The sequence below is a fragment of the Mytilus edulis genome, chromosome 6 (genome assembly GCF_963676685.1).
Source record: "Mytilus edulis chromosome 6, xbMytEdul2.2, whole genome shotgun sequence".
NCBI classification, from domain to species: Eukaryota; Metazoa; Mollusca; class Bivalvia; order Mytilida; family Mytilidae; genus Mytilus; species Mytilus edulis.
Window position 1 is genome coordinate 42,666,349 of NC_092349.1, and position 25,860 is coordinate 42,692,208.

Here is a 25,860-nt window from a genome sequence, read left to right on the forward strand (position 1 = left end):
CCATCCGTTCATTCGTTCGTCCGTCTGTCCCGCTTTAGGTTAAAGTTTTTGGTCAAGGTAGGTTTTGATGAAGCTGAAGTCCAATCAACTTGAAACTTAGTACACATGTTCCTTATGATATGATCTTTCTAATTTTACAGCCAAATTAAACTTTTGACCCCAATTTCACGGTCCACTGAACATAGAAAATGAAAGTGTGAGTTTCAGGTTAAAGTTTTTGGTCAAGGTAGTTTTTGATGAAGATGAAGTCCAATCAACTTGAAACTTAGTACAAATGTTCCTTATGATATGATCTTTCTAATTTTACAGCCAAGTTAAATTTTTGACCCCAATTTCACGGTCCACTGAACATAGAAAATTAAAGTGAGTTTCAGGTTAAAGTTTTTGGTCAAGGTAGTTTTTGATGAAGTTGAAGTCCAATCAACTTGAAACTTAGTACACATGTTCCCTATGGTGTGATCTTTCTAATTTAATGCCAAATTAGATTTTTTACCTAATTTCACGGTCCATTGAACATGTAAAATAATAGTGCGAGTGGGGCATCCGTGTACTTTGGACACATTCTTGTTTTCATATTAATTTTATTGCACCTCATAATAACATATAAAATAATAACAAATTAACATCAATAACAGATGCAAACATTCACACAAATATTCAAATGCAAACACACACATACAAAATTAGTTCATAAGTTATAAAGATCCCAATATAAATCTGTTTTTTTACATTTGTTATAAACCTTTACTAATTCATGAATAGTATGACACGTTATATGTGTTAAACATCTTTTTTTACAGTAATAACTTGTACAATGATTTAAATATATATTAATATGGATATGTGACAGTTATCCACCAGAGACCAAACAAGAATGACTATCAATACTTTACTACAAACAAAATCTGGTAAAATACAATAACTTTCTTGAAACTTTTTTAAAATGGTTTATTTATGATTAAACATTGTCATATTTTGTTTATGGCATTTTGTTGAGCAAACAATTTTTGACTATAGTTTACAAAATGAACAATAAATTGTTTAAATTGTTTTTTCCTGCTCAGCTGTAGACAGAAACCAACTGTTAATCATCAAAAACGATTCCGGTTTTTTATGCCCCCTAGGGGTATTATGTTTTACAGACTGTGCGTCCATTCATTCGTCCATCCATGAGTTCGTTCGTCTGTCCCGCTTCAGGTTAAAGTTTTTGGTCAAGGTAGTTTTTGATGAAGTTGAAGTCTAATCCACTTGAAACACAGTACACATGTTCTCTATGATATGATAATTTGAATGCCAAATTAGAGTTTTGACCCAAATTTCACGTTCCACTGAACATAGAAAATGATAGTGCGAGTGGGGCATCCCTATACTTGTTTTCCTGGATATGTTAAATAACCAAAAGCCATTAGGGGTCTTAGGGACTGTGTCCAGAGAAAGTTCATCAGAGTGTACGTAAATCAGCATGTTCCTTTGCTTTTTTTGCGTTTTTTGTTGTGCATGTACTGATATTGTTTCTTGGATGGATACCCCATATCCTTTGTTTTTCTATTATGACAATCTTCTTAACACTGAAGTTTTGTTTTGGTCTAGTGATTGCATTTGACTCCTTTCTATGATTAACACCCTTGTATGAATATAAACACATCACAATTACAGTTTACTCCTCAAACTATAAAGCATTTGCTCAGTCATACTATTTTTGCAACTATAATATGGGAATTGACATTTTTAAATGACATATCCTTGACCTTGTCTATTTTTAGGTCATTTATTCATGATACATTGTCAAAAATAAAACAAGCACTATAATGACTAATATTTTAAAAACTTTAACATAAAGTTACAATTTGAAATTCTGACAAGTTTTAACTGTAAGTTTACTTTATACGAAATATTGTTATAATGTATTGTAAAAGTATTCATAGATTTTATATACAATCCAGGATCCCCCTAGTACAAATCTTAACATCCAAGTCATTGGAATAATGATTTATACTGAACTTTAATTAGTATATATAAATCAGAATTTACATTTCTTCTAGCAAGACGTTAGAATTTTTATTTATACTGTAATGTATACATAAGAAGAGGATGTCCTTACACATCTACATCCTATGGACATATCTTAACTTTGGGTATTTAGCTGAATTTTGTCTTCGAATTACCCTAGACCTATCTCCAAATAACCCTGTGAGGTCAAATAAAGTTTTAATTATAACATCAATTTTTTTAAATTGTATGGCAATATTCTATGGGAATAGATGTGATTTTTAGTATGGCTGACAACTTTTCATACAAGTGTAAATATGTTTAAACAAAACAACATATTTATATGAAAATCAATTTGAAGTTCAGGAGATCAATAAGTTAACATCATATATCAGACTGGACTAAATTTAACTGGTTTTAAACATCCTGATACAGCTCCACAAGATAAAACAGATGTAGTAGCTATTATTAAGTCTGTATCTCCAAAAAAGTGAAATATTCACCAAGACTGTAGGCTGAGGTCAATAAACCTTGAATCAGAATGGATTAAGTTTAGCTGGTTCCAAAGGTACTGATACTTGATTCAATAAAGTTTCACCAGATAAAATAGATGTTGTTGCTATCACATAGTCTGTACCACCTAAAAACATAAAAATCTAAATTAAAATCAGTTATATTGTAGTGAAGTGTTAGACAATAATAATATGTATACATATAATACATTAAAATAAAACAGATTGCCAAAAACATATGATAGAAAACAGAGCATATAAATATCTGAGTTCTTAGATTTTTACACTGTTAAGCATGTTCACATGAAACTTGATAAAATTTCATGAATCTCTGATGTAAAGTTGTGAAGGAGATTTCATGGAAAAAAACAGAAACATAATGAAAGACAGATAGGAGTAAAACAGTATACACCTTTTTCCAAAGTGGAAGTTTATAATAATTTAATTGTTTCTGACCTCCACTACCTTTATAAATGTTTTTAAACTCAATCACCTTATTTATATTACAAATCTGCTAAACATTGGTAACATGGATTTTATTAATTATCTATACACATTGTTTCTGTATTTGTTGAAGATGGGATATTGATCTGTTGACTGTCATGACTGTTGCTGTTATATTTGTCTAAACACAAATTACCATTACATGATTGTCAGTACAAATTACCATTACATGGTTGTCAGTACAAATTACCATTACATGATTGTCAGTAAAAATTACCATTACATGATTGTCAGTACAAAAATTGGTCTTTTTGATCATCATAGGATGCAACAGACTTTCCAAGATGCATTTATTAACTTTAACTGTCTGATTTTATTTGCTTTTTTAATTAAGGTTCTGTACAATTGTTAAATACTTATATATTGCTATAACATCTCTCTTATATTCATATCCTAAATTGTTCAAAACTCCTTTAATTGCTTTCTAAAACATAAATTCTAAGAAAAAATCCAATATATCTTCAAAAATGTATAATTTCTTATTCTTTCAATAAAACAGATTTTGCAAGATCATGTGTGATCATACATGTCAACCTCTGACAATGGAAAATCATGTCATGACATGACATGACATGTCAAAAAGCGTGTGAAAACGCGTGACGTCGATGCGGACTAGTTAAAATGAAGAAATTGTGACTTGGATGGAGAGTGGTCTCATTGGCACTCATACCACACCTTCTTTTATCTATTATATCTAATATCTAATATCTTTAATACAATTTTTTTAATGTAAAAAACAAAACATTCTACTGTAAACTTTTATTATATTCAATGGTGGCCTGTTTTGCTGCTTTCAGCACATCACAACTAGGCTGATACTCATAGCAACTGCCAGTTTGATTAAATTTGCATGACAAAAGTGCACATAATGTATCATTGTTCAGCTCAGATCTAAATTCTGTGTATATCTTTTTTATGATGGAAAAGGCTCTTTCACAATCAGCATTACTATTTGGTAAAACTAAAAATGCTTTAGCAAGCTTTGAGAGTTTGTCAAAACGTTTTTTATCATTGAAGATGTCCTCAACTTCTGCCATTTCTCCCCAGAATGATGATATGTCCTGGTCAAAGGTGGGAAGATCATCAGGAGATAACAGCTGGTACTCTGTAAACTGGTCTAGAAGTTCTGATGTATTTTCACACCCTATGGCCTGTGGAAACCTGGTAGCTAGCTTTGTAACTGAAAAAGAAAGAAAAAAAATAAAATTTAAATACCATTGAATACTCTATCAAATAGCTAGTTGTCCTCTCACACATGTAGTTTAGATTGCAAATGATAGATAATGTTTAAGATGTATAATTCTTTGTTAATAATTTACAGAAAAACTCACCAGAGTCAGATTCTATCTTGGTTTTCATCCTAGGGTTTATAAAAGCAATGTCCTGCAAAGTGGTGTCTGAGAAGGGAAACTTATCAACCATCTTGGATACTATCTTTATATAAAAGTTTCTGGCTGTTCTGAAAATATAAAGATAAGTTTGTGTTATTGATCATGGACACTTTACATATGACATATTTTAATATACCTTTATACAGTACAAGTATTGCCAACCTCAACAACAACTGACAACAAGAAATAATACCAACCTATACAATTTCTTTTCTATTTCAACACCAATTTCATCTTGGTGGTCGGCAATGTAACTTCTGCATGGCAGTCCCACAACAAGTTTATCATCAGGAAGGAAATGGTCATTAACATCATATGGAACTTGTGTAACATCTGTATGAGTAACAATGACTGATGTCTTTACAAATCTTTTCAAAAAGATTCTCAGTAACCTTTTGACTTGATCATGCAGTAGTCCAATCTTTGATGCATCAGCCTGAAATAAATATAGATACATTAATAAATATATCACAAAGCTGACAGAAATTACATAATTGCTAGTTGATATACAGAATTGACATAATTGCTATTACAAGTGTCCAGAATTTTTTTTGTTACCTGAAATGCTGTATTGAAGTCATTCATTGGTTCCATTACATCATTCAAAAAAAGAAAATACATTTTCATTTCAGGGGTGTCCAGCAGTTTTGCAACTCTTTTAATTCGGCCTTCCTTTTCAACGTCCTTGTGACTTTTGAAGTAAGATAATAGTGCTGGCCAGTGGTGTAGAGTTCGGTCTACACATTTCTTAAGAGACAGCCAGCGTGTACTCACATGTTTGATAATCTTTAATGGATCTATGTCCAGGAATTCTAGAAATACCTTATACTCTTCCTTTCTTTTAGAACTTTGATTAAAATGGCAATATATATCAAAGATCAAGTCCTCAACAGACAGTGGAATCAGCTTCACAGCTGCCCCTACACACAAATTTGCTAGGTGACAAATACAGCCCATGTCCATTACTAGTGGCTGTCTTTCTCTAATACGTGATATTACAGAGTTGTGTTTGCCTTTCATAACACTACAATTGTCTGACATGAAACCAAAGACATTAGACCACGGAATTTCATGTTTTGTGAGTGTCTGGTCCATAGCATGAAACAGGTTCACAGCAGTTCCAATATTGACAATAGGCATGTCCAAGAATCTAGTTAGAGGCATGTGTAATTCATTATCAAATAATCTTACTAATATTACCATGCATTTGTCCTGACCATAATCTGTACTTTCGTCACACATAATAGTGAAGGGCTGTGACCTACATTTTTGAACAACGCTATTCAAAAGACTTGGGTTGACCGCCCTCTTTACAATTTGTGTAGTCTTTGTTCTTCCACATGAAAAACCTTTGGCAATTTCACTGTCTGTAAACATTATCTTACAAAGTTTTGTGAAGTGATCTGCAATTGCAAATGGAAGATTGTGTTCGGCAACAAAGTATGCAAAAAGTGTCTCAGCCTTGGTGATTTTCTCATTCAAAGGGTTTTTAGAACCTGGCAGGAAGGAAGAAATCGACTTGGACTGATTTTGACATGATACAACTTTCAAGTGTGCAGCAGTTTTTGAATGTCGGATTAGGTCACTTTTTGCAGATGATCCAATGTAAATATGGGAATTACATAAAGTGCACAACGCATTATTCGGCCCTCGATCGCTTTCCTTTACCCATTTGAACTCGGACTCCCAACATTTTTGATAAGTACAGAAGTATCGTTTTCTCTTAGCAATCGGTTCCTTGGACGATGGTACGGGACCAGAAAGAGACCTCTTTCTGCTGGACATTTCCCCAAAGTGAATTTGAAATAAAAAGAAAGTCACAAAACCTTAAAAACTACTCACTAACTTACCTGTAGGGCTTATTTTGTCGTCCATATTGGCATAAAAATATAAACAAAATCTAATTCGAAATTTTCGGATTTTATCTTCCGACTGTGAAAAAACCCGAGAACAGCGATATCACTAATGACCAAAAAATCAAAACAACGAAAAAGCGTGTAATGGCGTGTAAAGTGGAAAAAAGCGTGTACACGCCATGTGACAAAATCTTCGCGTGTAAACCGTTGAAAAAGCGTGTATTACACGCGAATATCATGTGAGTTGACATGTATGTGTGTGATACTGACTAGCATATAAAATACTACTAGAGATATTGGGTATTATCATATACTTAGACTAAATAACATATGATTTTTACTGTATGATAATAACATTAAATTAACGTAAACTCCATATTTTTCATATTGGTGCTTAGCGGGCTGATACAAAAAGTTTATCACATGCTTCGATTGTTATCACATGCCTTTCCGTAACATTATTGCATTGCATTCCGGTGATACTCCGCAAATTCCAGAAAATTCAATGCTATGTTTTCACTGAAAAGCATTACAAAAGTAGTGAACAAAACAATTATTTAGATACCTGAAAGTATATTTTGTAAAATAAATAATAAAAAAAAACCAAAAAAAAACCAATCAAATTATTAAAAAAATGCATTTTTTAAAAGTTTCAAACATAATTTAGAGAGTAACTTTGAAAAAAAATTGACTTTTCCAAACAGTGTTCATTATGTATATTTTTTAATTATTTTTTTGTCGTTTCGTCCATATTAAAATGTTTTTCTTCTCTGTTGAGGCATATGATAGAAAGATTTCATATCGAATGTACTTAATTTGGGGTCCGTGAACTTTTCACTCTTTGAACTTCTATTTGGGAACCACGTAAAAGGATCAATATATGAATCTGTGATTTTTCTCCATTGTTAAAGCATATGATAAAAAGATCATAACATGTCATTTTTCATATCCCATGTATTATCAGCCCTCGGTCAATATCAGCCCTTGAGCCATGCGGCTCTAGGGCTGATATTGACCGAGGGCTGATACATGCAATATGAAAAATGCCATGTAATAATCTGATAATAACAAGTAATCAGAAAATCATTAACTACTAGCTAGTCAACAGTCTTATGTATTATAGATATATATGAATATAAAGAAAATAAAAATAATTTCCCTCCAGATAATGTTTAATCCAATCCCAGTGCAACAAAGGATGAAAATGTACAAACAATGCCATGCTGTGGGATGATTGTTCAAGGACCATATTGAGTAGGAGGGATATCAGTGATGTAAAAGTGATGCTGTAGTGAGGTGATTGTTCAATGTTGGTATTGAGAAGGAAGGATATAAGTGATGAACATGTGATGCCTTGCAAATGAGAGATTGTTCAAGGTTGGTATTGAGAATGAAGGATATAAGTGATGGAGTGAAAAATTAAAACATTTTACATTTGATTAAGATGAAAACAACCGAGCAGGTTTAGTATGTTCAACAACAAAGTCCATTAGAGTATTACAGTTGAGAATTTTAGTAGAGGCTATGATATAATCTGTACCACCTAAAAGAAACCATAACAAATTAACATGCATTTATAATATTATATTACAACACAATTTCTTGCTTGAGTGGATAAAATATAAACATAAGATTTAGTATGACAGCTAAATAGACATATCTCCATAAGAGACCAAATAACACAGAAAATAACAACTATAGGTGATTGTAATTTTTGCTTATATGTTCATTTATCTATAATTTTGAATTAGCAATAGCAGTACCTAACATCAGAATGGTGCTTAACATAGACATATTTTATTACATTTTTCACAAATTTAAATGCCCAATGGGGTATAATTTTCTAATGGTAAATGTGCAATCTTTGGAAAAACCTTAAAAAAATCAAATATTCAAAAAACTCGATTTTTCCTGAATTCACAAACTTTGGTACCAACAAAATAAATGAAAATCCTCATATTTGATTGACACTTTGTACTCTAAAAATACATATATAGAATACAATGCATTACAATCTTTATATGTTTATGATTACTTTAATGTGCTAATCTACTGGTACATATCATAAGTTGTTTTAAAAGTGATAAATGGACACCTATATAAAACATGCATTACAATTTCATGCATTTAGTCTTATATTGCTTCAAAATGAGTTAGAATACCGTGGATTCATTATTATTTGTTGGATACCAATTTCGTGGGTTTCGTAGGTACAGGTGAACTACAAATTCAAATGGTCAACGAATAACATATTCTCAATAGGCTTTGTATACAGAGATTGGCAAAACTACGAAATCAAATATCCACGAATATGCAAGTTTTCAGCAATCCAAGAAAATTGATACCCACGAAAAATAAATGAATCCACAGTAGCATAAACATGATAAATGTTAATAAGGTATACAAAAAAACACATTTAATACTAACTAAATTATAAAATAAAACAAGAACAATATATACATGCAGAAAACTGAGAAAACAATACACATGGAAATTATTAAATATCTCACCATCATCCTGTTGAGCAAGAAACCTGAGAGCAGCAATCTCAGCGTATGTCACACCTCCAAGGAAAAACACCAATGTTATCTTTTGTTCTGCTGCTGTAGAATTTATTGATCCTATTGAACTTCCTGAAAATAGAATTTAAAGAGATACTCATATTTGAAATTGGCATAAATATATATATAGTTTGACATGTTTAACCCCTCTGCATTCTGTATGTATGTCTTTTATAGCTGACTGCGATATGGGTGTTGCTCATTGTTGATGACCATACAGTGACCTATAGCTGTTAATTTCTGTGTCATTTGGTCTATTGTGGAGAGTTGTCTCATTTGGAAATCATACTACACCTTCTTTTTTATATAAAGGCTATCATATGTCTTAAAATCATTTTTTTCTTTCTTTCCAATAAAAAGTCTGAGACACACTACATATACAAGGCAGGTTACTCTAAACAGTTCCCACAAAATAGGTGAAATGTTCTATTTAAAACTATTGACCTTTAAGCTTCATATAAATTAAACAGCTTTGCCAAGAGCACATGAAATACCCTTATTTCAACATGTATTTACTAGTTTAAATTCCTTTTTTCACACATGTTTTTATTAAACAAACTAGAAAAAAAAATAAAAAAATAAGACATGTAAAAATCAATTTATTCAAAACTCATTAAAATACTCTTACTTCTCTTCCTGAGAGCTACAGGTATTTGTTGGATTTCTTCCACTGTCGGCCCAGGTAATAGGTTAAGAACTTCTGTTATACTACGCCAGCCAGGGCGGGCATAATACTGGGCTAATCTTATACTTAATGGAGCATAGCCACTGTATACATAGGAAATATCATTGGGAACCTGAAACAAAAATTTACAAAATTTATTACTTGGACTTTAACAAAAAGTTTTTATCCCATTGTCTTTTTTTCATTACTTTCTGTATCTTCCAGAAAACCATGTTATTGTCTAAATGACTAATATTTCTCATCTTTTATTCAAATCAAAGGTAAGCCTATATTTTGACAAGCGGCAGGAAGAGATACAGCAAACCATTTAAATTTTTTGGATATTTAATTAACCAAGTCTCTTCCAGCAAACGTTAAGACCATTTTCTTTTTGTGGTGTTTCCTTCTTATCAAAGTTGTGCAAATTTAAAATGAGTTGGTTGACAATATTCGATGTTGGTGCTAAAAGCAAGACGTCATTAAACCTATACAAATTTTCTATACCAGCAGCGCATTCATGAACAAGAAAAAGGGAACAACTATAATTTTGATATCATGGAATAATATGGAAAACTTGTTGTACAAAGAGCAATAACAGAATCATCATTAAAAAAATATCCATTTATGAAAAACTAATCATCAATTGAATTTCAGTGATAAAAAACTCTACATGCAAACACAGAAAATATTGACAACTTCTAACTATACCCAAACAACCTATATATAGCTATCTATCATGCACAGATTTTAAAACATGACTTAGATTAACTCATTTACTAAAATTGCAATGTTTTTATACTAACCATTTCATTAACATCTTCCATGATTAATCGGAGTGACTTTTTAATGGTAGGATATGTTCTGTTACCAAAAAGACGAATAAATCCTGCTCTCTCTAGGTTCATTATTGTTATTATATGTTCAAAGCCATATGTCTAAAACCAAAACATGAGTTATGTGAGAGAAGATCAGACACAAGATCATACATTCTGATTAACTGTAATAATATTTGTTTTCTGTTTTTCGTTTTTTTCAAAATACTTGGATTTTTTCATGAATTGTTAAGTCATGTAAAGGTCTCAAATGTTTTCCACTTCTAAGTTTTCATGATGGATATTGTCTGACTTGCAATAATACCACATCTCTTTATTTCTACAGCTAGGGGTTTATTTTCTTATACAAGACAAAATCTTGCTAGTGTTTCTCTTTTTTTCATGCACAATTTAAAACAGTTCACTTATCACCAAATAAAAGAAGAAAGGATTATAATTTTTATCATCAGTTCACAGTAAGCAAACAGATATAACATTTGAAAAGAAAAAAATACCAGAATGCACAAATGCTACAAAAGTAACAACCCTCATTATGTCAATATAAACAACAACAAAAATTATAATTTCAAAAGTTGTCAAGTCTTTGGGATATTTATTATTGAAGACTGTGTGTTAACATCAAGAAGTGTTTTTGTTTTGTCTTATGCTTGTTATTGGATTGCTGTCTCCTCAAAGTATATCCATTTTTTTTATCAATCTATAGTAAATACCTGTAAAACTTCTCTTTTATAATAATCTAATACTTTTGGTTTTAATCCATTGTTACAATAAGACTGGATACATATTAATCTTAAAACCTGAAAACAAATAAGATATGAACATACAGAAAAATACACTTACTGTGACCTATAGTTGTTAATTTCTGTGTCATTTGGTCTCTTGTGGAGAGTTGTCTCATTGGCAATCATACCACAGCTTCTTTTTTATATATATACATGTATCTTACTTTTTTTTAAAGTCAAAACAAATGGAAACAGAAAAAAAACCTTGCTTTTTTGCATACAATATCAATCATACATGCTGCAATTTCCATATTTTTTATATCAAATATAAAAATTATACTTTCATTTGAAAACCAATAATCATTTTAGGCAAATGGAATCATCCACACATAATAAACCATTAACAATACTATTGGTATTTTTTTTTTCAAAGTCATTTTAAATATGTTCTTTTCACTCTTTTTTATTGTAAAAGTTTTATGTGATCAATAAGAAAGCAAGAGATCTACCACATTTTTATCAAAAACTGTGCATGCGTTATACAAAATGTCCTATGCCATTTGCATTTATATTGTTGCTATCTTCCCAATTGGTACTCAATTTTAAAACTGATACATGGAAAGCATTCTCCTCACCTTATTAATTGGTTCCTGTTTTCCCATACAATCTTCTATGTATGTGTGAACTTTATCTGTCTCTATACTATTTATGAATTCTGTAAACATATTCATATTAAAAAAAAATCACAAAGACATAATTGACAAAATCTTTAAAATTAAATAATTCTCGTCTGGTTTCATCGTTCATGTTTCATATATTTTGCTGCTTTTAAAATTGTTTGAATTGCAATTCATACTATCCTAAGTTTCTTTTCTAATCAATATATCTCTTGGTGTTTTTAGTTTAGACAAACAAGCTTTACCATGAGCTGTTGCTTAATATTGATAACCTTGCTATCATTATTCCAAAAGCAGGAAGTTGATGAATGATGGATGAGAAAACCCATTCCACAGTATGATAACTTGTAGCATGTTTCAAAATTTCAGGAAACTCCAATTTATTCTTCTTGAGAAAATGCCACATAAATTTCATAAATTGCAAATATATGTAAGAGTATTTGGTTAACTAAGAAGTTGATGTGCAATAGATATGCAAATTCCAAGAATGAAGGACACCTATCTAAAATTTGGTATTTATTTTTATTTGCAAAACTGGATAAACGTCTTTTTTCTTACTACTTATTTGCTATATACCTTGTTGACATCGCAAACAATCTATAAATTCATCTGTATCTGTATATTCTTTTACTAATTCTGCTATTGATGTATCTATTTGAAACAATATAAGAATTTAATTAGTGTTGGTCACAGTGATCTGTTTTCTGCCATTTTCTTTTTACTTACAAATATTACAAAGTAGACAAGATATGGTTTTAGTTGGTCTATTAGTCTTTTTAAGCTTTATTCTTTTGTGTATGTCTAATATTTACACACCCAGAAAATGTGTAATGAAAACAGAATTTTGTATGCTATTCTGCAGCAACCCACAACTCTCACTTCAAATAAGTCTGCCTTGCTTTATACCTTAATACATTGTACAATGAAATGCTCCATTCTTAGTCATTATTACTTTAAAGCTGGTCAGATAAATCCAGGAAACAGATACTCATCAATATTCAATATTTCTAATGAAACTCAGTAAATTTAACCTAAAAAGCTACATGTGTTTCAGTGTTGTCTATGAGTTGTGTTGTTTTCAACAGATAATAGATTTCTCATCTTTGACTTGAATAAAGTTGCTTCTGACTTGTAGACAGAAAATTCTTTTGTTTTATGGATGAAGCAAGGCGATTACACTTACGTATTGATAATGACGCTCTGACTTGCTGTAGATGTGGAAGTTTAGACACAAACTGTTTCATATCGCTTACTGTCTTGGCAGAATGTCTTTCCTGTTTAAAAAAACAGACAAACTTGTATATTAAACTTAATATAGGCTGTAAATGGTTTTAATTGTTTGTCTCTCACATATACATAATAAATAACAAGTTTACAATCAAATTATTGAGTACAACTATAAGTATAAAGTATGCTAATTATTGCCTAGGCAATTGGTTGATAGAATTTAAACACCACTTTTAACAATTCCTATAATTTTAACAATAAAACCAGGTGACTAGTTTCATGGTAACGATAGCATATAGTTAACTGAAAAAATTGAGGTCATAAGTTTAATTCCTTACTTGGTAAAATTAAAGACGTTTCAGTGTTTTCTGCTTCTCTGCAAAGCAAGAAGGAGTTAGAAGTCAGATTAAAGGGGCAAGGTGTATTATAGTACTTTCTATAGACTGTTACTCTTACTAGATCTAGGTGAAGTAAGGTTTTAATTGATATTTCATAAAATTATTCTTTAAACTTACATCAAATTCAGCTGTTATTGTTTTAGCTTTCTTGCTGACAATACTACCAACTGCATTAAAGTTCTTATCTCTTAAGTCAGCATATAATACATCAGAAGAGTTTAGAATAACTTTCTTTGGTTCAGTTGGAACACCTTTGGTTTCTTCTCCTTGTCCTGACTGAAATTTTTCAGGAGGTAGTTTAACACTTGCTACAATTAAAAAAAAATTGAGACAGATCCTTCAAAGTTTACAACAAATATAATACATTTTTACCGAAAATCTATTAATAACCTAAAATAATTCAGACGAGTTTTCTTAAACAAGAAGATAATTCAAAAAAGGTCTGTTATCTTTGGTTGAAGAGTTTCCACGGTCAGTTAGTAATTGACAGTTGCAAATGACTTTTTACTGCTAATATGGAGTACAGCCAGTAAAATGGATATTTGAAGCGGTCAAATTCTGAAATTGACGTTGGCAATGTCCAAACACATTACTGGTATTCCCAATATAATTCAATACTAGTAAAATGTAAATTAAACATTTTAAATATGTGGAAAAGTTTATGATACACAGAAAATGACCCCAAAAAATTATCTGGTGGAAAAGGAACAGGCTGTAAATATAATACAGTCGATTCCACTTAATTGCATACCGCTTAATAGCATAATTCGGTTAATTGCATAGTTTTCTCCTGCACAAAACCATTTCCCATTCATCTAATGTTAAATTGTCCGGTTATATGCATAGCTCTACAAGTGGCCTTTCGGTTTATTGCATAGAAAATTATTGCCGTCTAGATATGCTTAGTTAAAACTGACGAGATTTTTGACCGGAAACGGTCATTTGGTAAGTATATTTTTCTTGAATGCATCCTTATTTTCGTTATTATTTCATATTTACTTTTGTGTTATTAAAATAAAGTTTTAAAACAGTTTCTTTCGTGTTTGATCGTGTTTATACTACGGAATTTGATTTAAAAATAAAGTAAAGTTTCCCATGTTCTATTTTAAGCCTCGAGGTCATAAAAATGCCAAACAGATAATTGTTGTAAAAACACTGACCATTCTACTTCAAAGGGTGTTAATAATTGATTGGATTTAAACAATTGTCCATAGATTACATTTGGGGTTAATTTTTAAAACAAAAACAAAAACTCCTGCTAATTATCGATCATGTGAACTCTATTGGGCTTGGGGTGATCTGTATTAATGTTAATATTATAGGGCATTTACATATGGTTAAAGAATTTTATACATCAATCATTTGTTTTTAATATTTTATGAAAAGAGCATTTACTTTTAATTATTATATTTTCTCACTTTCAACACTTCTGTCCAGCAATTAACCCGTACAGGGCCCCACCATTACTGCTTTCCATATACGAAACTAACAAGTTGTTACTTCAGTGCCCAACTGCATATCAACATCAATTCATTACACATCTATTGTTAAAATAATTATAAACTGTGAAGTATTGTTTAAAAGTTTATTTTAATCAAAGCCTAACAATGTACATTGTACATATGGGTCATAGAAACAAATCTATTTTTAGAACAGGTTATTTTCGTATCCCAGGTAAAGGAAAGTCTGAATGCAAATAAACTAAAACTAAATGTGTTTATAATCTTTATTTAAAGAAACAAAATAAAATAACACATATGACACTATAGTAGACATAAAAAATTTATTAGAATAAATCAACATTCAGTATATTGTATGTGGATTACAGATGTTCATCTTTCTTCAGGGATTTCTTTTACTGATCTGTTCTATCGATGTTATTTGACTCTGTCATTTGGCATTTCGGATATAAGCATACTCCGCTTTATTGCATAATTTTGTCTGACAAATAGGCTATGCAAATAACCGGAATCTACTGTACTTACTATTATTAATATCAAATATTTCATCTATTAATCCCTCATATGTTAGCTGTGACAACAATGGGGTCAGAAGGTCAACATTACGATCCAGAATCAATAGATGATCTATCTGTGGTGTTATGTTGGGTTCCTGCCCACAAAGTTCTCGTCTCATTCTCAACATCATGTCCACTACTTGCTGTAATTAATAAATTGATGAGATAAGTGAGAATTCTATCAATAAAAAAGAATGTGTCAGGGAACATGTATACCAATTTTTCAAGTTAAAAAGGGGCATAACTTTATACAGTAAATGATTCACAACCCTATTTCAAAATCCTGTTTTCAAGTTGTAGTTTTAGCATTGTATATGAGTTTTTTAAAATTTGGACACAACATACTTAAGCAAGAGTGTGGAAACAAAAACATTTGCAATTGGATGGACAGACAAAGATAAAGTAATATGTCCTCAACATTTTGTTGTGGGGGGCCTGGGGGTATACACATTTTGATAATCTTTTTGAATTACAGTGTTGAAGAAATAACTACAAAAACATTATCAGACATTACTTGGCACATGAACAGTTATCCCCCCTTGCTAAGTAAAAAAACATTCCACTGTAGTTAAAAGGGATGATTTGAAATTTGTGCAGGATATCAAACTTTTCACCCTTCTTTATATAGCATGAAAAGGGAGAAATTCAACACTTCACAAAAATTATATATCTACTCAAAATACCTTAGCACAGTCTCCTTTCCCACAAATATTAGGTATAACACCATAAAGCGTCTGTAGTGTCATCAGGGACTGAGCAGCATAATGCATGCTGGTAAAATCATTCTCAAGGTAACATTCCTGTGAATCAAAAGAAGTCAATTTAGTCTGTAGTTGCAGAAATGTGAGTGCATTATATTTATATACTGTGATTGTTGAACATGGACAAAAATGTAAAATCCTTTATTGTGATTTCAGGAAATTTGGTATGCAAGTAGTGCTATCATAACTTAAAATGTATGTTTTTATTTTTACAAAAACTCATCTCATTTAAATTTTCACAATAACAAAAACAAGCAAAAATTTCTGAACTTACTTCAATCTGTTTATGTTTTAATAACAAGAGTAACCAATCAATTTACATGAACTTCAACATACTATATTTTTACCTTATAATGTTACTAGTATGTGTAAAATGAGATCAAATATGAAGAAATGGACCATTTATAAAGTAATGTATTGTAAATCAACCAATTAACTTATATCTTGGAAAACAATACAAAATATTGAAATACAAACTACAAAAATAGCATGTTTTTTTCTCTTTGTTAAAGCAGTGTGGTGACCTATAATTGCATACTTTCTGGTCATCTGAACTCTGTTTGATAGTTATCTCATTGGCAGCCAAATACCATCTCTCCTTCTTTAATATTGTTTAATAAACAACTTTTCTGATATTTCTTTACACAAATGTATAACATTGATACTTCAAAATTAGTTACCTTAAAAGAATTATCCATTTCCATTGACATCAGGTCATAATCAAAAGGAATTAAACTCAGACTAAATTCTTCAATATTTGCCAGGGTACCGTATACACCTAAATCCTAAAAAAAAAAAAAAAAAAAAAAAAATAAAAGCAGTACTGTATAGGCCAATCAAAATTAATTGCTAGATTTTCATCCCCGCCCGCCCCTCTGAAATCGTCCCGCCCCGATTTTTTTTATTTAATAAAAATACGATTTCCGGATTTTGTTCATGTCCGTTACCGGGAACCATCGATAATTTCGTTTCATTCAAAACTTCCAGTTTCAAATTTCGTTTTTGTGTTTCATGTTTCTTCGAGTAATCTAACGAAAATGATTAAGTCGACACATGCTGCTGCTCTATGATGACAACATCGTCTATCGAGAATAGAGCTTGATAACGAGAAGGGCATGAAATATTTAATATACAAGTAAAACGCCTTGTCCTTGAACGCAAATTGCGGTAGTCACATAAAGTGAATCGAAAACCGTGTTGCTTTTTTTATTTATACAATGACTTTGTGTTAGGAAATTTGGACTGTGAATCGTAGAACAAATTGGTTAAAAAAACATGAATTGATTAAACAAATTGACACAAGCACGAACTTGTTTGATTTATGACCGTATATTGAGAGAAAACAGCAAACACCCTCTGTAACTGTCCCAATACCCTCAATTTAGTCATTAAACAACAATTACTTTTTGGTTAAATTCATGTTTTACATCATAATTACTTTCAACACTGAGTTTACATTTTATTCTGTACTCATAATACTTGTGTTGCATACAATTATACCAATACATTTTATTGATTTTATGGGGACTACAAACCATTGCTTAGAAAGCAAAATAAATTTGGTGTAGGTATAACCCAACTGAAGAGAGCATTTCTCTTCTTTTTGATGTATATACTATACATAGGTTTCTAAAGCGACAATTACATGTATAACAGTGGTTGCCAATCAGGGATTTTTATTTAAGAGTTTAAAAGATAGTGTAGAATTCCTTATACAGCATGTATATACATTATACAAGCTTGCTTTCCACTTGCATATACCCCGGGATATGAAGAACTCGTGACGAGGGTTTCATATGAAATAAAATTTAAAAAATAAAATCCTCCCACCCGCCCCGTTTTTTTCAAAAATTTGGATGAAAATCTACTAATTAATTTTAGTTGGCCATATATAAAGCAATATAAAACTCAAATAAAATTGTTTTCCACACAAAAAATTCACAAAAAAAACATTTGTTTAAATTTGGCTTGTGAATTCAAAACTAGAATCCCATTCTGAGTTCAGTTGGATGAAAAATACAAACAAAGTGATATAAAAAACCTCAGTCAAATCTAAATATTTCATTGTCCTTTACATTCTTTCCTCATTTCTGTGACTAATCATCAAGTATATATTTAACATCAGTACTGTTAAACCATTTACAGTATCTTTCAGTGGTTTTCACGAAATTTCTTGGGCTAAACCTAGCCTGCAGGTTTTTTTTTTTGCACTTTGTTATCCCAGATATTTATTCTTTGTAAATTTCAAAGTTGGTCACAGGAATATTTTCATAACTTTATCTAATCATAAAAAAAAAGTGAGAAAAAACACATGTGAAATAACTACTTATTCCCCTTATATCACTGGTCAGAAAGTCTCCCTGTTTTAATAGGATTCATGCACAGTTGTTCTTTGGGTACATTTGATTGTCTTTTTGTTTTGTTTTTCTCTCCTTTTCTTCAATTTGAAAACAGTAATTGTTTGTAATAGCACTTTACAAATTTGTACACTAACTATGGGTCATAAATAGTTGTGTGTGTATTTGATTTAGGCAATATTACTTGGGATGTTGGTTGTAGGTGGTATTTAAGAAGTCCCTGCCTACCCTACAATATCCATCTTAATAATTGCATAATCTTCAAAAACAGATGCTGAGAGTCTTGGAAAAACTTTTGTTAGTCAATTGGTCTAGCTGAGCTAAATCATTCATACCTTTAATCTTTTCTCACAAAGAAGGCTTTTTCTTGGGACAAATATGATGTGATATTCTTTCCTAAATCCTCCTTTTTGTTCTTCCCTGTAAATACATGTATAAAATACATACAAATTCCATTCATTTAATTAACACTGCAAAAGTTTTCAACTATCAAAATGTAGTTTATTTTGTCATGTTTATCCTGAACTACATGTACAAGCACACGTAAACATTTTTTTAAAAATTATTTCCTACACATTCTAAAGCTTAAATCAAGCTCAAAATGGAGCTTAAAATCTGGATTAGGCATTATTAAAATGTAGCTTGAATGTGCAACATGTTGTATATCCTTTTTAAACGAAATATCATACATCTTCAAGTACAAATTGTAGTATAAAAACAAGAAGATAGACTGTGTACCAGAGCAACATGTTAAGAGGATTTTTAACATGTTAGAACACATGCAAAGAATCAACAGGAAAACATATACAGTGGAGTCCCCGGTGTACGCGCGGCCGGTGATACCGCTCATTCGCTGATTTCGTTATATCAACACAGTAACGCAAATAAAATTGTTCTTGTTATTGTTTTAGCATTCCGAAGATAAAAAAGAATAAAATTGATAAGTTCCAGATTGAAATAGTAACACTAGCTTTGCATACAAATTACTCTGTTCCAAATCATACAGTTTTTGGCCTTACTTATAAAACATTGAAAGACAAACTACTCAGTGTTTGTAGTTTGTTGCTATATATCATATTTGTTTTTCAATTGTTGTTTTATAAACAAATACAGCCTTTAGTTTTCTAGTTTGCATAGTTTTATATTTGTCATTTTTAGGCCTTTTACAGCTTACAATGCACTAAAGTTTTGTTCATTGATGGAAGCCGTACAGTGGCCAATAATTGCTTTTATCTGTGTCATTTGAACTCTGGTGGATAGTTGTCTCATTGGAAATCATACCCCATTTTCTTATTTCTATACTGACTGTAATAAATTCTGTGCTATGAGATCCATGAGTTTCAATCTTGGTCTGGCTATAAATATAATATTCTGTACATTACTTGGTGGTAGACCAGAAGTCTGCAGTGGAAACATCTTCTCAACTTCATGTTCCTATTAATAGAAACATAAAAATATATATCGAAATTGTTAACAAAAAAAGTAAAACCGTTCTCTTAAAAATTGTATAATGGTAGATATTTTGCAGAACCATAAAGTTTTTGCTTCCCTTTATGCTAAACTCTTAATACACTATCACTTATAGCAACATATGTAAAGATGTCATGCAAAATCTAAACTTCTTGGTTTAAATTTGTTAGATATCAATTAGAAAGAATTCAATTAAACAACAGCAAAATAGCATTTCATTCCACTTGCACAATTTTTGTGTGAGGCACAGAAACTAATAATCAATGTCGGTTAAAAGCTCATCAGAGCTTATGATCAATGTTTTAGTTTGCATACTTTTCAGACTCTAAATAAAGCTTTTATCTTATTATTTATTACCAATATGATGCAATAAAAGCAAAATATGCATATTGTTCCTGTGTATTTTTTTCCATGCATAAATCTTTAAATCTTTAATCACCAACATTATTTTAGATATAAAATGTCATTGAAATATGGAACATTGAATGTTTTCATATCTGTATGTATTTTGGTAATAATTGAAAATGTGAAACAGGGTGATTATGAATGACTTGTGACAACAATCTTTCTTTGTCATTTGTTGCTGATAATAATTTTGATTTCCATTTATTGTTTTGTACATAAACATGATCTGGCTGTTGGTTTTCTCATTTGAATTGTTTTTCATTTATCATTTCAAAGCCTTTTATTTCTTGCTAGTAGGTTGGCTTGTAGTTACTAACTTCTATGTCATTTGTTTACTGTAAATGAGGTGGATGGTTTTAAAAGCCAAAATACATATATAGAAATATCAAGAAATCAAAGGAAATAAAAAAAGTTATTTTCTGAACCAAAATTCATTGTATTACTAAATTTACCTTCAGTAAAGAGTATTCTGCTATTAAACCAAAAGGTCCAGTCAAATCATTATCCCATACTAATGCCTGAAAAATTAATCACTGTTATTAAATAAATCCTAGACAATATAACTTCCTATTCTTGTACCAAAGAAGAGTAAATTTAAATTGAATACCTGCTACACTTCCATTGAAGTCATAAATGTACATGTTTAGAGTCTACAAATTAAAGGAACATTAGTTTTAATTCATATTCAACATTTCAAGTACTCACTGTAAAAACATTTGTTTTTGAAACACTAACCCAGTATCTTTATTGTCTGAATACAATAATTGTGCTCAAAATTTTTATGATCGAATTACAAGAACTTTAAGAAGTCAAATGTTGTTGTGTCAAAATATCAGTTGTCAGCTGCTCTATGGTGGGGTTGTTGTCTCTTTGGCACATTCCCAATTTCCATTCTCAATTTCATTAAAGTTATTTGGAAAAAAACATAATGATTTTCTGACCTAAACATGTGAAGATGATCTACCATGTTATTTCTATTCTTTTTGGCCTCCATAGCAATCTCTAAAAAAGGTAGAGATTGGTTTTGGGGAAACAGACAATATGTATTCTATTCTTGGCCTTTATCAGTTTCAGATCTGTTTTAAAAACAATCTAAGTTTGAAAATATCAATACCATAATGAAACAAATACATGTGAGAAATCAGTGAAGGGTTATACTTATACAAGTAATTTATATTCACTTGTAGATGTCAGATGTATGCCATTATTTGATATATACTTGTGTTATAAAGTAAATCTGTAAAATTTATATTTTTTTTCAAGATTTGAATAATCTCCCCTTCTCCAAAAGTGTACCTGTATATATACAATGATATGAGTACATTGAAGAAATTTTATTTTGAAACCCCTAAAAAGTTCTAAAGTTAAAAACTGGCCTGAAACAAACAATTGGACTAGTAATATGTACTAACTAATAAAAAATGAAGACATTTATTTTATATTTGCAATACATACATTTATTTATACATACAATTTATTTACTGTAATTTTTTTTATTTACAATGACAATTTCTACAAATCAAGTACATGAAGTAAGTGGTTTTTAAAGTCCGACACATTTTTGATGAACGAAATTGCGTCCGCCACGGTTACGTGTACATACAGAAGTTCTTAGTATTTAAGTTACAGTTAGCAAACTTTGCTTTTGATGTATCAATTTGGGTCAAGTTGCATAGCTGTAGTGTATGAAATTTATGTCTTGATTTTGTTTAAGTTTGACGGTTTAAAACGCATCCCAATTTTTTAAGTTTTTCACCCTAAACAAAATTGGTTCAAAGTATAATGACAGTAATAAGAGTAGGTGTGCAGTTAAATACTTTAAAAAAGAGAAACCATTGAACTATATGTTTCGCCTTTGACACTCCTAATCTTGAGTATTATCTTTAAGAACATCAAAACCATTAATACGTAAAACTATTCAAGTTAAACACCATTTGAATGTTGATTTATAATATTAAATTTATCAGTATTACAAGTATTGTTTAGTACATATGAAAGAATTAAGCAAAACAACTATAGAAGATTTAAGTTTAATAAATCTAGCGTACATTGCTGTTTTTCATGTAACAATAACGTAATGTAACCGTAGCCTCAGTAATTATTGTTACATTCGTAATTAATCGGTTCCACACCCAACTTTGCATTCCGGCAATTAGTCTCCAATGTAACAATAATACTTTTATTATTGTTACATTTCCATGTAACCGTAGCCAGTGCCTAGAGATTTTAATCTGACATAAGGAAAAATGTGAAAACATGAATTGAAAAAGAAGTTTTTTTAGGGGTCGCCCAAAACTAAGACCTTCAACTTAAGAAATAGGTTTCCTAAACCATTAACACCACTATAGATTGACTTATTTGGATGGTAGTATATAGCCTTATCTGGTGCTGATCTGTAAATATATTATTTGGTTTCCGCCCCCTTAGCTTACTCTTATGTCCATTGGGGTAACTAGAATAAACCACACATATATTGATTATGAGTCTGCTTGCCTTAGAGCCAAGACATTTGTCAAGAGCTTCTAAAAGCTCACGTCTGTAAAAATCTCTCAATAAACTCAGGTTTATTTTCCCACTTGACAGGTGAGAACCTCCAGTCGAAGCCATGATGGAATAAATGTGATTACCACAAACAGAAAAGTTTTAATGTAAGAACGCAACGTCCCAATTTGCTAATGTTGCTATCTTCTTCTATTGCATGGATGTCCTTTCACAATCATGGAACATAAAATACAGCTGTGTGTGTCTATTGAAACGCATCACACAATTCTATTTTAGTCATAAATCTAAAAGGACTCTTTTAAACAGTACAAATTAGGGGTTGGGGTTGGGGGGGGGGGGGGGGGGGTATTTTTTGTTAAATATAATGTTAATTCCCTGGTAAAAGAATCTCTAAAAACAAACATAAATTTACATTCTGCAAGAATTTATTCTTGGTACTCATTTGAAGATAATTACTCTAATATTAATGTACCTTTTAAACAATCTAAAAACGATTTAAAATGTAATATCAAAAAGTGTGATATAGTAGTTTCAGTTCAGATGAATATGAAAAAATACTTTAAATAAACTTTCAAAAATGGATTCCTCATCTAAACTTTGTCTATAAGAGAAATTAAAAAATAATTTTGAGTCTGAGGTATGATTTAAATTCAACTAAATAATTTTGTCATAGGCAGTTACTCTCAAAATTTAGACTTAGTGATGATTCCCTAGATATTGAATTGAGAAGGTATACGGAACATTCCAAGAACACAAAGATTATGTAAAAGTGTGGAGTCCTAGATGACGAATTCCGTTTCTTTTTGTAATGTGACACTACTAACATATCATTTCGTTCTAATCTGTTGCAAATCTAAAAGAGTATGTACCATTATTTCAAAGTCTTGATGCATTTAATAAACTAAAACACATTCTAAACCACATCCCTGAACTTGTTTGTCATATTGGAGTCTTCATTAAGCAGTCTTTAGAACTGAGGGGGTCAGACCCATGTCAAACAAGCTTATGATGGTTTACGTTTTTTTACATAAATTTATAATTGAACTATTAAAATTATTGTATTACATTGTATTGCAAGCGTATTGTATATAATTGTTTGATTGTATTGCCTGACCCTTATGGGTGTAATTTAGCAATACAGATTATATATAATTATACAAGGCAGTCTCTGATTATATGTATAAAGTTAGAGTCTATGAGGAGACTTTTTTACAATAAAAGTTCAGCGGGAATAAACTTAAAATTCAAAATAAAATGTTCTTGCGTTTACCAGTTTGTGCTGTATTTCTGTTACCCAATAAAGCCATGCAGTGTTGTCATTTTCGCGATATTTTTTTTTAAACATTGTCATAAAGCAGGGGGTTTGGCTAGCCATTTAACCAGGTTCAACCCACCATTTTTCTGAAAATGTCCTGTACCAAATCAGGAATATGGCAGTTGTTATCAAATAGTTTGGCTTTTTTGTGCTTTCTTTTTTGCACTTCAGTGTCCTTTGTTTTTCTCTAGTTGATGTGTTTCCCTCAGTTTTGGTTTGTATTCCGGATTTGTTTTTTCTCAATCGATATATGACTTTTGAACACCAGTATACTACTTTTGCCTTTTTTTTTTATCATGTTATACACTTACAGTATATACGTAAAGCGTGAAGAATGTCCTGTCTATAGAAATAAGAGTCCTGATCATGTGGTGTGAGTGACAATGCACGGAGACAACCTTTTATTCAACTCACAATGTGTAAAATTACACAGTAATAGTTCAAAGTACGGCCTTCAACACGGAGCCTTGGCTCACACCAAACAGCAAGCTATAAGAAAACCTCAATATCACTAGTGTAAAGCAATTCAAGCAGGAAACCCAACGGTCTTATCTATATAAAAAGGAGGAACGATAAGTACTTATGAACCACATAAAAAGGGATATACTTATTCAAAAATATATAACTGTTCAGTAGCCACTTTATATATAATGTCAATTTATAGATTATCTCCTTGTATGCTATATTCGAGTCCTAGCTTTTAAAAGTCTGAATCAGGGAGTATGAAATTTGTAACATACACTTGCGGAAAGATTACGGATTTTGATAATGTCCTTCTTCTGGAATATTACACAGTTGTTGCCGGTGAACAGTTGATAACAAGCTGTACATTCCAAGTCTATGGTCCAATTATATTTATTGTATGATATTTTCAGCTCTCGAAAGGCTTATTGTCTTTACTTATATAGAGCTGGACAGTCTAGAAAGAAATTAATCTTATCTTCCTTGTCTAATTTACAGCAGTTTGGGTGCTTCCTGGGATGATTTTCCCTGGCCAACCAACATGACCAACATGGCTTGAAATAAAGCATAAGGGGCAAATGTAATGTATGTCTTTTATCTTATAGATATAGAAATAAGTCAGATAGATAAAATCGTTAGTCAACTCCTAAGAGGAGTTATTGCTATATTCAAAGACAATTTTCACTTTTGTGCGTTTTTGCCATCTTGAAAATTTTAATACATAAACAGAAAAATGTAGATAAAAAAAGAGGACACACAATTTAACATGGTCGGATTTTTTTAATCAAGTCCTATAAAAGTCATTGTCCTTATTTTATCATTATGCCTTTTTTTTTTAAGCATATGCCTTTTCCAGTACGGTGACCCCATGTTTTTATTTTCTTATTTTATTTCAAATACGAAAGCTTTTATCGAATTCTTATCTAGAAAACATTGATCAATTCATTTCAAAACTATGAGAAAAAATACAGGTATTTTACAAGAGGATAAAAATAATATATAATTTCTACTAACAACAATAATCTTTTATGTGATACAGACTGTTTATGAAATATTACAATGTCAATTATTACAAGTTATGTTGGCTATTTCAAAAGCTTTTACCTACAGCCTAAAGGGTATAAGATTTAATGGCGATATTATTTAGATCCGAATACAAGGATAGTCAGGCTTTAATTTCTACATTCTTCTTTATTGTAAAGCAGGATTTTCTGGTCTTTTCCATCAAAAGCTATGT

The 25,860-nt window shown here is 30.8% G+C and overlaps 2 protein-coding genes across 2 annotated transcripts; both read right to left on the minus strand.

Moving 5' to 3' along the window:
• Positions 1-561: 561 nt before the first annotated feature.
• Positions 562-22,967, minus strand: LOC139527690 (vacuolar protein sorting-associated protein 33A-like). The gene is made up of 16 exons (XM_071323292.1): positions 22,838-22,967; positions 20,797-20,862; positions 19,776-19,903; positions 18,805-18,889; positions 16,793-16,897; positions 16,035-16,151; positions 15,320-15,494; positions 13,452-13,642; positions 12,893-12,983; positions 12,286-12,360; positions 11,668-11,747; positions 11,021-11,107; positions 10,281-10,412; positions 9,442-9,610; positions 8,763-8,885; positions 562-2,629 (listed from the first exon to the last, which is right to left on the minus strand). The coding sequence occupies exons 1-16, from the start codon at positions 22,949-22,951 to the stop codon at positions 2,526-2,528; spliced, it is 1,842 nt and encodes a 613-aa protein (XP_071179393.1). The 5' UTR covers positions 22,952-22,967; the 3' UTR covers positions 562-2,525.
• On the minus strand, positions 3,750-6,181 carry LOC139528955 (zinc finger protein 862-like). The gene is made up of 4 exons (XM_071325201.1): positions 4,895-6,181; positions 4,594-4,832; positions 4,337-4,464; positions 3,750-4,185 (listed from the first exon to the last, which is right to left on the minus strand). Exons 1-4 carry the CDS (start codon positions 6,179-6,181, stop codon positions 3,752-3,754), a joined length of 2,088 nt encoding a protein of 695 aa, XP_071181302.1. The 3' UTR covers positions 3,750-3,751.
• Positions 22,968-25,860: the final 2,893 nt, after the last annotated feature.

Coding starts and splice junctions, on each gene's coding strand:
- LOC139528955 (XM_071325201.1), bottom strand. CDS start 6,181: ATGTCCAGCAGAAAGAGGTCTCTTTCTGGTCCCGTACCATCGTCCAAG. Junction 4,465..4,593: donor ATAGAAAAGAAATTGTATAG/GTTGGTATTATT, acceptor TTATATTTTCAG/AACAGCCAGAAACTTTTATA. Junction 4,186..4,336: donor CAAGATAGAATCTGACTCTG/GTGAGTTTTTCT, acceptor TTTCTTTTTCAG/TTACAAAGCTAGCTACCAGG.
- LOC139527690 (XM_071323292.1), bottom strand. CDS start 22,951: ATGGCTTCGACTGGAGGTTCTCACCTGTCAAGTGGGAAAATAAACCTG. Junction 10,413..11,020: donor ATAAAAGAGAAGTTTTACAG/GTATTTACTATA, acceptor TTTTGGTTTTAG/ACATATGGCTTTGAACATAT. Junction 2,630..8,762: donor TCTTGCTCAACAGGATGATG/GTGAGATATTTA, acceptor TTATGTTTTTAG/GTGGTACAGACTATGTGATA.